General features: G+C 49.1%; 5 protein-coding genes across 5 annotated transcripts; 3 read left to right on the top strand and 2 right to left on the bottom strand.

Moving 5' to 3' along the window:
- Positions 1 to 14: 14 nt before the first annotated feature.
- On the bottom strand, positions 15 to 485 carry ACHE_50370A (uncharacterized protein; the record flags this gene model as incomplete). The annotated part of the gene is made up of 2 exons (XM_043280080.1): positions 15 to 135; positions 196 to 485. 2 exons carry the CDS (start codon positions 483 to 485, stop codon positions 15 to 17), a joined length of 411 nt encoding a protein of 136 aa, XP_043137694.1.
- Positions 486 to 776: 291 nt separating this feature from the next.
- pex8 (putative peroxisomal membrane protein Pex17) lies at positions 777 to 3,018 on the top strand (the record flags this gene model as incomplete). The annotated part of the gene is made up of 4 exons (XM_043280081.1): positions 777 to 850; positions 916 to 1,913; positions 1,971 to 2,419; positions 2,470 to 3,018. 4 exons carry the CDS (start codon positions 777 to 779, stop codon positions 3,016 to 3,018), a joined length of 2,070 nt encoding a protein of 689 aa, XP_043137695.1.
- A 266-nt stretch (positions 3,019 to 3,284) lies between these two features.
- On the top strand, positions 3,285 to 3,557 carry ACHE_50373S (uncharacterized protein; the record flags this gene model as incomplete). The annotated part of the gene is made up of 1 exon (XM_043280082.1): positions 3,285 to 3,557. The coding sequence occupies one exon, from the start codon at positions 3,285 to 3,287 to the stop codon at positions 3,555 to 3,557; it is 273 nt and encodes a 90-aa protein (XP_043137696.1).
- A 259-nt stretch (positions 3,558 to 3,816) lies between these two features.
- On the bottom strand, positions 3,817 to 4,791 carry ACHE_50372A (protein-S-isoprenylcysteine carboxyl O-methyltransferase; the record flags this gene model as incomplete). Its single annotated transcript, XM_043280083.1, has 2 exons — positions 3,817 to 3,905; positions 3,963 to 4,791. The coding sequence occupies 2 exons, from the start codon at positions 4,789 to 4,791 to the stop codon at positions 3,817 to 3,819; spliced, it is 918 nt and encodes a 305-aa protein (XP_043137697.1).
- A 4,119-nt stretch (positions 4,792 to 8,910) lies between these two features.
- ACHE_50374S (putative ubiquitin C-terminal hydrolase) lies at positions 8,911 to 15,343 on the top strand (the record flags this gene model as incomplete). The annotated part of the gene is made up of 9 exons (XM_043280084.1): positions 8,911 to 10,878; positions 10,936 to 11,097; positions 11,159 to 11,309; positions 11,358 to 11,935; positions 11,989 to 12,856; positions 12,911 to 12,962; positions 13,012 to 15,092; positions 15,147 to 15,203; positions 15,279 to 15,343. 9 exons carry the CDS (start codon positions 8,911 to 8,913, stop codon positions 15,341 to 15,343), a joined length of 5,982 nt encoding a protein of 1,993 aa, XP_043137698.1.
- Between the last annotated feature and the right edge of the window lie 240 nt (positions 15,344 to 15,583).

Consider the following 15,583-nt stretch of genomic DNA (forward strand, 5'->3'; position numbering starts at 1 on the left):
TCCCTTCCTTCTTGTCACAGTCCACCCTGCATCGGAAAACTAGACAGTATCAGAACCATCACATTGACACCACCCCATATCATAGGAAGCCATGTCGACATCCGGAAGTTCCCAGATTCATAAACTGCACCGAGACTGGTTCAATTAGCCTCCCAATCACTAAGTAGCCCTCCCTAACAGAGAGTAGAAGCTCACACTAAACCAACAATACTCCCCGCCATAAGTGCCTGCAACCCCCCAATCACCGCGTATATCACTGGAATTATCAAACCCGTTTTCCAACTGCGGCATTGCATGGCCACCGCCCAAGCTGCAACGGAGAGATGAGTAGCCGCATAGAATATGAGCGTCCAATAAAGCGTGAACCGCCATATATCTTGGGTGTAGTAGAGGTAGTAGGCATAGGTATTGTGAGTCGGGAACGGGTCATAGAGTGACGGGAACGAGGGGATTTCGTAGTTGATCGGGACGCGGTTGTTGGCCATTCTCCCTTAGGCTAGTTTTGCCTTGGTCAATGGGGACAGCTAGGGGCAGAAAAGCATATCAACATTGTCTTTGACACGAATAATGGAGATGCGATGTTATCGACAGCGCTGGTTAGGAAGCTGGAGCCGCGATAAGATCAAATATCCTGTTTGTACTGTTTGCAGCTCACCGCCAGCCTCGGCAGGTGATCCGGGGTTCGTCTCCGCGGTTATGGCGACGATGATGTTGACAGACTCGACCATAACATTACTATCCCCGGCTCTCCAGGGTCATTCAATGATTCTTTGAACATGGCGATAGAGCGGTCGCTTGCGACTCTTGTAAGGTCGCTTCAAACCTCATCGAGTCCCCAGGATGCTTTCACGTGAGATAAACATGCTCCGACCGACTTCTGAGATACAGCTGAGCCAGCTAACATGAGAATACCAGGCTGCTCCCAAGGGCCACCGGCTTCTTGTCCATGCTGGGGAATCCGTTGAACGTCGGCCTTCTCGCGTCGCAACTATTGACCGTCCCTGCGATATGGGACTATCCCGTGAATTTGCACGATTGTCGCAAGATCCTCAGCGTGTTCAACTCGGCCACCATCGGTGTTATACAAAACGAAGAACATGGAGATAATCGAACACCATATGGGGGACCGAGGAAGCTGAGCCGTGAAGCATGGATTAAGGCGGTTGTCAGCGGCGCGGACGAAAGGTCACCCCGATGGAGACATGTACTGTTACTGGGAGGAGTGCTGCTGGGAGGCGAGGGACAGAATCGCCAGGGCTTGCCGTGGCATTTGCGGCTGAGACTGGAGTCTGCTCTTGTGACGGCCGCGCAGCTTGCTTTAGAGGAGCTGGATTTGCAAAATGGCATCGAGGGGGCTTGCGTTCTAATGGTTCTGAACTACACTTTCGAACTGCTATCTGACATCGAAAAAGCAAAGCTGGACTATGATCGGCTGCTACCCATGATGTTGCAGACCACCTACAACTCTCCAGAAGGACTTGAAAGTGGATACTTCGTTGGAGCGGTTGATAACGATGTTGTGCAGGTTCCTGGTCAGAAATTCCAATGGTCTCGGCATTCTGACACCTTCGCCCACATCTCTGCGATCACGAACAAGCCGCTTGTTGCTGCACTGGGCCCGCTGTCTCGTCTCATGGCGCATGCTGTTGAAAATGTCCGCGATCCGAGACTCGTGTCGCAGACGGTGGATATAATTGCGGATTTCTCCCGCACGCTGATGGTGCAGTGGCGGCAGAACAAGTTGTCTGAGATTGACAAGATTGAAGAGTCTTTGTTCTTAGATGCGGAGTCATTGGGTACTACCGTTCCCATGCTGTGGAAAGTCCTCCGTAATTGTCTGTATTCGGTTGTGATTGTCCTTCGTGGGACTTTTGGGAGGGTACTCAACGATCGCTTCCTTGCTCATGATAAGAGTAAGCCTCCGTTCCTCCATTCACTCACGTACTAAATCATCTAACCGGCTCTAATAGGTGCGCCATACTTGTCAATGCAAGCACTCCATGTACTCCGAAGTATGTACTTCATTTCGTCGCGAATCGGCCAAAACTCGTCCTCTCAGCACATGTTCGTGTCGCTCACGGCCGTTGACATTCTCGCTCAATACCCCAATTTGGTTGAAAATTTCCTGAGGAGCATTAAGCCAGCCGAGCTCGGCCAGATCCCGGCGCATCCACTTGAGCGGTGTCTTGATCTATACTTCCTTAATACTGCTGAACTATTTACGATCATCCTATCACCAAAGGCAAGTGAGGAGCTGCTCCTCTCAGCTGCAGTACCATACCTTGCTGTCGCTGCGAACAAGAATCTGCTTGAGATATTTGAGGCCGCGCATAGTGTGGCTCTTGCTGTATTCGCGATACCCAATAATGCGGCCATATCTGCCAAGCACCTGCCGTTTTATATCGATAATCTATTTGCTGTATGTATCCAAGCATATGGGTATCATGCGCATGACACTAACACCCACAGGTCTTCCCTCGTAATCTCTCTGCGCGTCAATTCCGCCTCGCCTTCAAGACCGTCATTCAGGTCACTGCTCCACCATCACTCATTGCCAACGACCAACCACTCATGCCCTCCTTCTTACTCGAGGTCCTATACGATCGTGGACTGAAAGCGTCCGATGAAATCCTCCCACAACCATCACAAAGCCCAGACGCGAACCCGAGCCAGACCCCGTCACCTCCAGTCTCCGAGAAAGCCGCTCTAACCCTGGCCCTAATCGACTCCCTCTGCTTCCTCCGGGTAGAGGATCTCGAAGAATGGCTCCCTCTCACCGCGAACCTGCTCAATGCCATCCATCCCGGCAATTTGCGGGCTATCTGTGTCGACCGATTCTGGGATGCGCTGAGTAGCGGCGAGATGGATGTTGACCGTGCGCATTTCTGTGTTACGTGGTGGAGTACGAGAGGTGGGCGCGAGCTTGTGATTTTTGGTGGTGAGCCTGAGCAGGCGGAGGCTGAGGGGGCATATATGAGTGGTGCGATTGGAGGAATTGCGCGGGAGAATAAGCTGTGATACATTTCTTTTTTGGGGTAATATAATTCACGCGTATGGAGTTGGCTTAACGTGTATATATGACTGTATAGATATCTATAATGTGGACCAGATATACTTGAATAGCCTGTCTAACAAGAACGCCTTACCGTCGATCCTTGACACCGGATCATGCCACGGACAGGCATCGCCTGAAAGTTGAATTGGACTTCTTCGCAATGATTTGAGTTATTTTACTCCTTTATTTGCTTTTACTCCTAGCCGTATACCGGTACTGCAGCGCTGAAATGGAACCACCACAAGACATCCTCGATGAACCCTCCGGTGTCGCAGCCTTCCACATCTATGCCCAGAGCTGGCAAACACCAGACACCACCGGATCCGCATTTCTAGAACTCTGCAAAATTATCTTGGACAATAAAGATAAAGAAGAAGCCGTCTACAGCACCTTCCGTGCCCTGCACAAATTTGCCTGCAAAGGCCCACCCGCGCTAGATCATGCCCTCGAAAAACATGGCACAGAGTTGCACAGCTCCCGGAGGCAACTGAGTTACCGGTAATCAAAGGTCCCGAGGGCGCATATCTCATTTTGAAATGGTGGCTTGTGGACTGGGTGCAGAGATTCAAGGGGTCTGCGTATGGGGATGATTGGGCTTCGCGAGTGATGATCCCGTCGATGAAGACAGCAATCAGCTTTTTACTTGTGGATTGGGTTTTCTGAGCTGTAAGTATTGGTTGAAGGTGAAACCAATATAAAATATCAAAGCTATTAATATAAGTCTATATCAACCTGTCCCCCAAGAACACCATGTAAATCAATCACTGAATACCTGGTATGCCAACCCAAGTAGTCTTCTTGTAATCCACATAGTCGTCTCCAAAGAAACAGACCAGGAACTTTTCCTCTCCTGCAGGCAGTCAGCACTGATTCCATAGCCATTATAAACCAAACAGTGACAACTTACTCTTAATCCGGCTGCTAAAGAACCTCCACAACACAATCGCATATCCCACGAAGCAAACCACATTCCCCAGCACCAACTGCGTCCCCAAACCCCACCAAAAGAATCCAAAGTAGCTCGGGTGTCGCGAAAGCGCATACACTCCATTCTGCACTAACACATGCCCCTCTTTATGTTCGACCTGCACGGTATGGTTGAAGTTACTCCCCGCCTGAGCCATCGCGAGGGTGCGAACGACCTGGCCTAACGCCATTAGGACCAAACCCAAAGCCAAAGTTATTTTGACACCGGAGGCATCTTCAATATTGAGCGAATAGTAGTGGCTCTCGGGGAAGAAGTAGTATCCGATGAAACACTCTAGCATCGCGGATCCGTGCGCGACATTGTAAGCCCAGCCATTGCTGGAGAGAAGGAACGCGGATACAGACGCATAGCGCGTGTTATATGCGGCCGTGACGTAGAACTCAAGGAAGTGGAAGAGCGATAGCGAAGCGAGGAAGAAGGGAACGCGCCATAGGGGCGTTGACTGGAGGAAGGCGAAGAAGAACGTAACACAGGTTGAGATTCCTAACGTGGTGCCGATCAGGAAGGCCCGGAGGGAGATTCCGGAGAGAGATTTCTCGCCATTGGGGTAGTTAGAGGGGTCGAGGGGTGGTGAAAGTTTCGCTTTTCGTGCTGTTGTCGCTGATGGTGTTGGTGATGCGGAGGAGGATCGCGAGCTTGAGCTCGAATTTGCTGGGTGAGGGAGGCGCCAGGCTGGGAACTCGGAGTCCTGGTGGACCTGAGAGCTGGAAGAAGCCTTTATTGTCATGGTTTCATTTGCGAGGAGCATCAGGGGTTGTTGTTGGGTTGCTGAGAAAAAGTAGCGGAGTAAACGTTGCGGAGATTGACGGCCGACGGAGTGAAGATATGGGATGCAACTAAAATCTCCAAAAAAGCAACTAGTCGCAAAAGGAATAATAAAGACCGTGATATATTGCTCTTTTATACTTTTACCATATCAATGGGAGCTGCGTTTCTTGATTGTAATTAAGAACAATAATGATCGATCGTCGAAGAACAATGGCCGAGAAGAGGAACAATGCGTCTACACTGTATTGAATCTACACCACAGAACTTTGGTGCTCCCCAACCATTCTTTAGATACATCAGTCTTTTCTGAGTGTCAGTCAATGCATGTATGTGGTACAAGTCGTGGTGATCCTACAATCATAACTCAAGTAGCCAATCGATATGATAGTAATCATCGAACTCCTCTTCAGAGCGTTGGCGAGTTTTGAGCCTCGCGAGCTATTCATTTCATGCTGCTACTCTTGGTCTAGAAGCTGGATACGGCCATCAAGAGAGGAAGATTTTCCATAGTACCGTTGGTCGATGAATGTCCAATAGATCTCATCCAACATGGAGCTGTATCTTGTTGCTAAGCATACCCAGAATGACCCGGACTTTATGGAGTCTTTCATCCGTGGAGAGAGGCGCGTGATTTAGAGAAAACCTTTTCTTTTATATCAGCTTGTCCTCGCGGTCACCCAGGACTTCTAAAAAGGTGCGGAATCTGGGAGTATAACGAGTCAAAAACTGGTTAAGATCACCCTCCCAATCCTCCGGACTTTGCAGCAAGAGCCACCAAGGAGCTATGTATATAAATTGAGCAGGTGCAGCGTATCAATCAATAACACCTGAGACGCGGAAAGCCTCGAGATCTATTATGATGTTAGAAGGACGAAAGCCGTCGCAATATAGCATAAACGGCCCTTGAGGATGCTCAGCGCCGAGCTTCATGACATTAAATAATCAGCAACGAGCAGTGTACTTCTTACGGCAGTCCTCCTCGCTGCGGACTGCATCTATTTGCTGTGGCTGTAGATGGGAAAGATGTTGCATAACAAGCGCTTCAAAGTGGTCTGTCGCTGATCTGAAGGTGTGAGGGAAAGCTGCCTCTGGCAAATTTGCGGACACCTCAACTTATTCATGTTGAACGTGAGAGATCGCCTTTTAACAGAAAATGGCCTCCATTCTCCTTAAGCGCACCATAGCATCGAACTCATGCTTCGATAATCCAAGGATAACTCAGGCTATTTCGCGATAGGTCCGCTTCAAACTCCGGTCGCTTATTTGTAGGTTTAAACCTGGCCTTCCTTCTATAGAACGATCTTTGAGCAGTTGTGATAGAGGAACCCCTTCAAGAAATGGCATAACAATGTAAGGACCCGCCCAACAGATACTGGAACCGACCACTCCAGGCACAGGTATCGTTGTGGTTTGGCGTATGTATTTCATTGCTGCGGCTTCGTTCCAGACTTCCTCTCTGCGAAGAATGGCTCTCCCCAGGGCAGCGAAACGAACAATGACATGTAGTCCATCTTCGTATTTGACCCGTGTGGTTACCAAGGTTTGTTCTTTTCCGTTCATAGTTAGAACCGAGCGATTAATGCGTGGAGTTAGTATGTACCTGCATTTCACGTGGCTGTTGGAAATCTGGCTAGGATCATTCGCAAGATTGAAACGTCGATGGCGGAGTGGATTATCAAGGTGGTTGGTTGTATATATTGACCGGAGTGGTGTACATAGTTGATTGCATAGTGCCGGGGTTCTTTGCGCCTTTAAAACCATAGACAATCTTACTCAAATGCTAGACTGCCACAAAAAGGTAAGAGGATGATGGATTGTTTGCACCACTCAGGTATGTTGCTCAGTTGTACTACTTGAGCTCAGTATAGCTTTGATATCATTCAAGGCGCTATAATAAACACAGCTAGAGCTCCTGTACGAGCAACTAGATGAAATATAGATATAATGAAGCATACAAAATGCACATCTAAATGCATACTCCCCGGTATTAAGCCCTCTTTCTCTCATGTATAGTAGTGCTTCGTACAGAGTAGATGTCCCAGCCTCGCCAACCTCACCACTCAGCCTATACATTGCTGTATAGAACCGTATCAAGCTCTAATTTATCCAAACCAATTCAAATTGTTTTATTTCCTACTCTACTATACAGTTCAGTGATTTAGTACTGGTATCTGGCACTATCTGTTATCGCCTATTGCGTTGTCCGCCCAAACAGGAAACTGCAAACTTGAGCTCCCTCTGCCACAACTTTTTATCAAACCTCTGCTTCTTCCATTCCCTCCGTCATTTTTTCTTCCATCTCCGTCGCGATCCCTCCTCTTTATTTATCGCGTTAAATCTCTCTTTTTATCGTTCCTTTATCCTCTATTTCTCTCTCGTTTGCCCTTTCTAGTATCTTGGAGAAAGGGCCTGGAAAAATGTCATGGCAGCTGCCCCGCTAGATAGCTCTAGCTCCCCGCCTGGCGCTGCTGCTACAGCTGCTTCGTCCGATCAGACGCGTTTCCACGGCGGTCCCATGGAAGATACTGACCCTCAGTCCACCCGTAAACGTCCCCGTCTCGACAGCGGCAGCCGTGCCTGCGAGTCCTTGTCGACCGACGAGATGTCCGGGCGGACTGATGCCGCGGCTGTCTCGCGTCCCGCCAGCAGAGTCGCCATTAATATGAAATCGCCTACGACTGATTCTGGAGAACCACAGTCCGTACCCGTCGATGATCCCGCTCCGTCGTCTTCCTCTTCCTCCACCGTTCCTGACCAGTCCGCACTCGGCGGTGATGGCGCTGTTCCGCCCGCAGATACTATCGGCGGCCACTCCTCCAACGCCATTTCCCTGCCGTCTTCGCCAGCACGCAGTCCAGAAATTGAGGTGGCCGATGTGGAGGATGTACATCAAGATGCCAATATGTCGAACTGGAGACCCTTGGGGGAGGCTTTGCGGGATCGTGCGACGCCGGAGGTTGTGCAGATCCATGATCAACTGTCTCTGACGGACGCCTTCCCCAAGCTGCAGGAGCATCTATCGTTACGGGAGAACTTGGATGAAATCTGCGCGATCATCGAGAAAGGTAAATATACCATTGTGGCTATCTTCACGTTGTACCTGAACTAACATCTATCTGGTAGGAACACCGCATGACATCACGGTTTTCCTGGCAGCCAAGAACTGGCTTGACGATGTCGCTAATAACTTGGATCAATTGAATTATGATACATTTACCGATGATCGCGAGTTCTGGGAGGAGCTTCCGGTTATGGTGGAGTTCCTGCTCCGCAGACTGTAAGAAGGATATCTCCGAATAGCTCCTACCCTGGGTGCTGACATGTTGAATCTAGGAAAGATTTCCAACCGAATGAAGGCCACGGACCTTGGATATGCCTTGAGGAATTTTTCATGAGCTTCGCTCGGCTGACTCTGCATTTGGTTCGTTTGGATACGCTGGCATTGAGCCAAGTGGCTGAGGAAACAGACCTACCTGCACCGGACCTGCTATCAAGAACCTACTTGGTTTCGCTTGGGTGGTCCATGCAAATAAGCAATATTCCTTTTTTTCGCAATATGGAGAGAATTTATGGTGCTGAAGTGGTCAATCTGGTTTCGCGTGTCAACGACCAGCTTGCGTCTCCCCCGCTTGATGCCATGCGACGGTTATCAGAGCTCGCATCCTGTATCCTCCCCGTTATTCACCGACATTCTTATCTGTCCCACGTGTTGATACAAGTCTTAACCGTTGCGCATAATCTCGCGGAGTCGGGAATTGAGCGGAGAAAATATGGAGCAGATGATGCGCTTATTGCCTCGCCGGTGTGCGCGCGAGCCGCCCAAGCGGTCTACAGTCTCGTCCGGGCCGCAGATGAGAAGTATCAGATGCACATCTCCAAAAAGACGCCCTGGGTCACCAGTGATACCAGCGAAACAATGATTCGTTTGATCTCACTCACCTACCACGCCCTATCCGTGCCCGATCCCGATTTTCAATTGAGATTGGCAAATGATTTGTCGATAGACCTACCTGAAGATGCCAGTCCGGATGAATGCTCCCTCATTATACACTATGGTTGGAAATTCGGTGTCCTGAAGAGGCACATAACGGGCGGGCGTATGGAACTCAGGGTACACGGTATAGAAACGATGCAGTCGGATTTGGTTAGCATATGGCGGCAACATATCCAGAATGCTCCACCCGAGCTCGAGCATCCGATCGTTCCATACCTGGTCAGATTTCTAAGGGATAGTAAGATCGTTGAATATGTCGTGGGAATCGACTCCCACCCGCAGCTAATCAGTAGGAGCGGTAACATTTTCGGATTCTTGATCCTGACGTCTACCTACACCGATCTCGATACAGACATGATTTGGAAGACAGTGACCCAAAGCCAAGATTCTCGAACGGTGTCTGAAGTTCTAGGAATGCTCACAAAGACTTTCCCGGTGCACCCGTCCAATTCGCCAGTCCTACTCAATGTCTGCTCAAAACTACTTGAACTTCCACTGAACCGTTTCGACGGACGAATGGTTGAGTTTTGTGACCATTTATTCCACCAGATTCGGGAGAAACATGATCAACGGAACAGTCTCGACATTATGGATACTTTGCACGTCGACGCCATCCCTCTGCGCCTTTGCGTACGCCTGATTCGTGAAAGTACTGCTGTTGAGGATGTTCCTGTGGAACACAAGGCTATCCTGCAGCAGTTCGCGAGCTCGCAGTTAAGCAAGTTTAGTGTCGCCGGACTTGACGAGACAGATAAAATGGAGATGTATGAGCGCTGCATCCAAGACATTGCTGAAATGAACCAATTTGCTGTGGGCAGTGTACAGGCTTTGAATGCTCTGCTCACCGGCCAGGATCCTCATGAAATGCGGAAGCTAGCCACTGAGTTCGATCTGACCCGCCTTGCGGTAGACGAAATCGCTCATGCCGTGGATACGAACCAAACGGACTTTACAGACTCCTTTTCTCGAAATGGTTTCATGTCGCGTGTTCATATGCTTTCTCGCATCATCGACAAAGCCGCAGACAGCATTTCGACAGATCTTGGTGACATGTTATGGAAGAAAGTGTTCATGTCGACGGCACTCGTTCAACAGGGAAGACGGGTGTTGTGGGATATGCTCTGTGGACTGACCAACCATGCTTTCAAGAGAAACCCGTTCATAGAGCGTTGTATCCACGAATTTGTCCCAGAACTGTCCCCGGGCGAGTATACGCCGGAGGTGCTTGCATTCGCGAAGCAGACCATAGTCTATGAGATCCGCTTTAACCCGCCAGCGATTGCCAACGAAAATGAAGTGGTTACTATTCCGGGCATGGACCGGATCTGGAATTTCATCCTCACTGCTCCTCCAGGATCGATCGAGACTAATGCAACGAACTTTGCGATTGAGGTGTATCTCGACCACAACGTGATCAAAATGGCGCCGCGGTCTGCTGTTGAAGCTACACACGTTGGCCTAGTTGACCGTTGTGTGGAACAGCTGAAATCAGCTGCTGCGAAGCTCAAATCATTCCACGGCCATACGCCTGATGGACAGGCCGAAGCGATGGTAACACCAGCAGCTGAGGATGAGGTCCGTTCTGCAGAACTGAGTTTTAGCCGCTCATTGCTTTTCCTCCGTCAACTGTTGCAAGGGCTGAGGAACCGTCCTCAATACAGCCCACCGCAAAGGCCACCGCCAGAGTTACCCGCGGCGCCCGTGAAAGGCGAGCCGATTGAATTCCGATATCAGTATTTCGACGGTGGTGCTCAATCGACAGTCAATACGTTGCGCATTGGAGACCTTTCTACTGTTTCCGAACTTACCGACAAGATTACACAGCTTACGGGTTTCACTAAGTTCAGAACCATCTACGGCGGACAGACAGTTGATCTATCTGAAAAGCCCAACCTTACGCTCCGAGATATGAAGCTTCGTTCAGGGATGCTACTCATTCGCAAGGATGCGGACAGTCCTGTGGTACCATCGTTTGATAGGAGCCAATCCATGACACCTGTGGATTCTGAAGTGCTCAAGCATTTTGATGACCTTTATGATCTCCTAAACCTTGATGACAATCTGGCCCGAGAGGTACGGTCCACTCTTGAAAGTAGCTTTCATCCATTATATGCTAACGATCCTCTGCAGATATATGATTTCCTTGTGGTCTTCCCACCACAGGAGCGTGTTTTAACGCTCGTAAAGTCCCCTGATATAGCAGAGAAGGATATCCTCCCCATGGAAAAGCCGTACATTTTCCTTTACTCGATGAAGGCCCTTTCAACTTTGCTTAAGGAAGCAGAATCTAAGGTAGGAGCCGATGCCTAATTTATTCCTTGCTAGGGGTGCTAACATGTAATTCCCTGTCCAGTCCTCGTTGGATCCGCAATTTACCTCTCACAGTATCCGTGTATTGGTTGGCGCTTCCATACGCCCTGAAATGTCTGAGTCACTCGCAGACAGTCCCACGAAGCTTTTGCTCGCAGCCAGCCTTGTCGAGTGTTTCCTTTTGGCCCTTCTTGGTAAGTGCACGCTCAGGGATGTCACAGAACTTGCTAACTGGATATTAGCGAGATCATCTCCTGCGGATAATTCATCCGTGATTTCCGACCCGACACCTTTGATTAAGCAACTTCTCCAATTCATAGATGTTGGGCGTCACGTACCGTCCACCAGTATCAGCGAAGCTGGTGTACAGAAATTAATTTGTAATTCATTTGCTGTTCTGATTGAAGGTTCCATGCGTGATCATGACTTCTGGAACGCGGTTAAGCAGCAAATCCGATTTGATCGGCTTCTCTTCTCGCTATTGTTGGATGAGAGTCGCCAACCCGTTCGGAAAGAAATATCTGAGAACATTGCTTTGGTCTGCACTCCCATGAAACTGCTTCAAAAAACCGAAGAGCCTGAAGACCAGCAGTCAACATCTCCTGAGAACTCTGCCAAAGTCGACATCATTGGAACGATCTGGGAGGCTTTCACGCAAATTTTGCCGGAAACTCTCAATCATGCACATAAATCCCAGGAGTTCTTTCAAGTCGCCCTTCTGGTCTTTCACTCGGTTGCTGAGAAACCTTCGCGCGAGCTCAAGTATGATGAATACCTCAAGCAATGGAGCACCGTCATGTTGAGCCATCAGACTGAAGAGGTATGTCCTGCCTGAGACTGATGAAATTTGCATCATGCTGATAAAATGTGTAGTTTGTCGGGCGGGAGCCCGTAGATTACCTCCTCTTAGGGTTCACTCGGCTTCTGTGGTCATGTCTGGATCGCGCGCACTCTGGAAACATCCCGGTCGACACTTTTGATCTCACCGAGAAACTGTTTGACAGATACCTTTTCCCGGATTTGTCAACGTCTTCCGATGAGACAGCTATCGTTCCTCGAGTCCCGGTCATGCACAATCAAACGCGTATAGAGCTCTACAAGATACTGACGCTGCTTATCAGAGATGATCAGAATTACTTGAAGGTGGTGGATCTTTTGGAGGACATCATCCCACGAGACAACACGTACTCCCCAGCTTGGTGTTTTGACCGTCAGAAAATGATTCGATCCGCAGAGGGTTATGCAGGACTCAAGAACCTCTCCAACACATGTTACCTGAACTCCCTGCTAACGCAACTGTTCATGAACGTGGGGTTCCGTGACTTTATGCTGCAGCTCCAGGTAACTGAACCCGAGTCCTCGCAGAAACTCCTGGACGAGACAAAAAAACTTTTCGGGCATATGCAAGAAACATGGTTCAAGAGTGTTGATCCCCAGGACTTGGTCGACAGCATCCGGACCTATGATAATGAGCCGATCGACGTTACTATCCAGATGGACGTTGATGAGTTCTATAATCTGCTATTCGACAGATGGGAAGCGCAAATCGCCGACGCAGAAGAAAAGAAGAAGTTCCGGACGTTCTACGGCGGACAATTGGTCCAGCAGATCAAATCCAAGGAGTGTACGCATATCTCCGAGCGGCTGGAGCCTTTCTCTGCCATTCAGTGTGATATCAAGGGCAAGGCGAGTCTTGAAGAAAGTCTGCAGGCCTATGTTGAGGGAGAGATCATGCAAGGAGGTGAGTTCCCTATGCCCATATGTGAACAATATGATTCTATTCTAACAGTCGAAGACAATAAATACTCGTGCACATCATGTGGACGCCATGTTGATGCTGTCAAGAGGTAAGTCCAACGGTGCTTTTTGTTGTCTTCATTTACTAACTCAGTCTAGGGCTTGTTTGAAAGATGTCCCGGACAATCTTATCTTCCATCTGAAAAGGTTTGATTTTGATATGATCACAATGACCCGTAACAAAATCAACGATGAATTCCAGTTCCCTGAGCATATTGACATGAGTCCATTCAATGTTGAATATCTCTCTGAGCAAAACACCGAAGTTCAGCAGGATCTCTTCGAACTTGTCGGTGTGCTAGTACACAGCGGTACAGCTGAGTCTGGCCACTATTATTCGTACATCCGCCAAAGACCCACAGCTGTATCACCAGGGCCATGGGTTGAATTTAACGATTCGGATGTTAGCAGATTCGACCAATCGAAGATTCCAGATCAGTGCTTTGGAGGCCCCACTGGATCGTTTCAGACCAACGCCAATAATGTTCGGTACAACAAGGTCTGGAACGCTTACATGCTATTCTACCAACGCGTTTCTAGTGCAAATGCTGCCAGAGTCGCCTACAAGCCGGCCAACAATGATATCCCAGTCAGCGTTCCAGTGCCGTTGGATCTGAAAAATCATATCGCAATGGACAATGAACTCTTCATCCGGACATACTGCTTGCTGGATCCATACCACGCCCTTTTTGTCCAATACATTCTTGGTCGGCTTCACGACTTGACGGATTCGGAAACAGTCACAAACTCTCAGTTGGTCAGATCCACGGTGTTTATTGCCTTGGATACGATAGAGCAGTTAATATCGAGGTCCAAGGATACCGTGGGTCTGGATGCAATTGTGTCTGAAGTTTTCAAAATGATCACGGAACTTCCGATGGGTGCATACCAAGTCCTTGAATGGGTTGTGAAACACCCGGCCAGCATTCGCAATTTGGTTCTGAAGAGCCCTCATGCTGCTGTTCGCAGCAGCTCACTCAGGCTCATCGCAGCCGCTCTTGCCAAACTTCGGGAGTTGCGAGACGGTACAGAGTCTCTTGCCGAGAAGGAAAGGTGGCAAGAACGGTACATAGATTCTTTTGAAAATGTTGTCAATATGGTGGAGTCCCAGTGGTCCATTCTCCACACAGCTAGCCGCTCGTGGGATGACTATTTTGAATTCTTGGTTTTGCTCGCCAGCTTCGGAACTTACGAGGTTGGAGTCCTACTCGACGGCGGATTTTTGCTCAAATGTTTGGAAATAGTTTGGCTCGACCGGGAAGACCCCAAGAGGTTAAAGCGGCAGTACATGGGTTATTCCAAACTCCTCGAGAAAGGCCGTCGGTTCTCGCACAAGAAACTCGCTGACCTTTTGTTCAACTTGCTAACGCATATCGATCTTGCTGCCCCTCCGACAGTCGACGATGAGCGACAGCCTCTGCGAGATGGTAGATACCCCCTGAATGTGATGGAAAATAACTTTATTCGCCCACTTGGAAGGAACAGGGAGCTGGTGGTGATTAAGAAAATCCTCCAGCAGCAGAACAACAATCCTCAGACAACTATGGACATATTTGGTGTGTTCTTGGACGCAGAGCCCGAAGCTTGTCTTATGGAACCAATCTGCCAGGTTTTGGAAGACGGTCTCAGAGTTGAGCCTGCGGAGTTCTGCGCACCATTTTTGGAGGCTACCTTGCACCTCTGCCGTCGAAGTCCCGACGAGGAGCACATTATCTACATGATAGATTATGTTGCTAAGGGCGTTGAGTCGATAAATGGCAGTGGAGGGGCCGCTCACATTAGTTTCTTCACGAACATGCTGGATCTCCGAAATGACCGACTTGGTCTCAACCAGGCTTGGTTCTTGTCACAATTGATCGATAAGATTCCGGACTGGGCTCCGACATTGCTCGTTTACCCCGAGAGAGCGGTTAGAAATATGACTCTGGAAGTCCTGCGCCAGATACTGTTTACTGGAGAAAGCGAGGAGATGGGTGAAGACTGGCAGTCACGTCACACTGAGGTTGCCAGAGAACTTGTGCAAGTGTCTGTTGACAGGCTGAGGAAGACTTATCTGTCAACCCCGGGACAGGCGGTTGAAGCGAATGTCATTGAGGCGATGAAGGCTGTTATCGGCCACTGTTTGGTCACGTACTTTGGTGATAGTGAGGAGGATCAGGAGTTGATTCACCAGGCGCAGAGTAAGCTATCCATTCTTCCAAACATCAGATCCTTGAATTACTGACACATCACAGCGGTTACTACAGCCATCGAAGAACTCACCGCGGATCTCCCCGAGGAGCTGGTTTCCGGTATGTATCCCTTTCATATGCCCTCTCATTCACCGCCTAACCTGGGTCCCCCAGAGTCTGATATGCCTTCTCCAGAGCCCAATGAGTGGGAGAATGACTTAGTGATGCCCAGCGACTCTGAGGAGATTGGTTCTCCATAATTGATTATCACGGTGCTGTGGTGCTGTCTTGGCATATGAGCGACGAATTTATGATGAGATTTTTACCCCGGATTCTCTTCTGCATGGACCGGCGTTTTCCGTTCAGGTGTGCCCGTCTCGGGAAATTTCTGGTTCTATCCTTCGGCATCTTTTTCTTTTTTGACTGTTTACGTCCTATTCGTCTCATGTGTTAATTAATTGGGAATTCTTTTTTGTTTATGTACCATGTTTAGATAGCTA

This window comes from Aspergillus chevalieri, chromosome 5 (genome assembly GCF_016861735.1).
Source record: "Aspergillus chevalieri M1 DNA, chromosome 5, nearly complete sequence".
In the NCBI taxonomy this organism is placed as follows: Eukaryota; Fungi; Ascomycota; class Eurotiomycetes; order Eurotiales; family Aspergillaceae; genus Aspergillus; species Aspergillus chevalieri.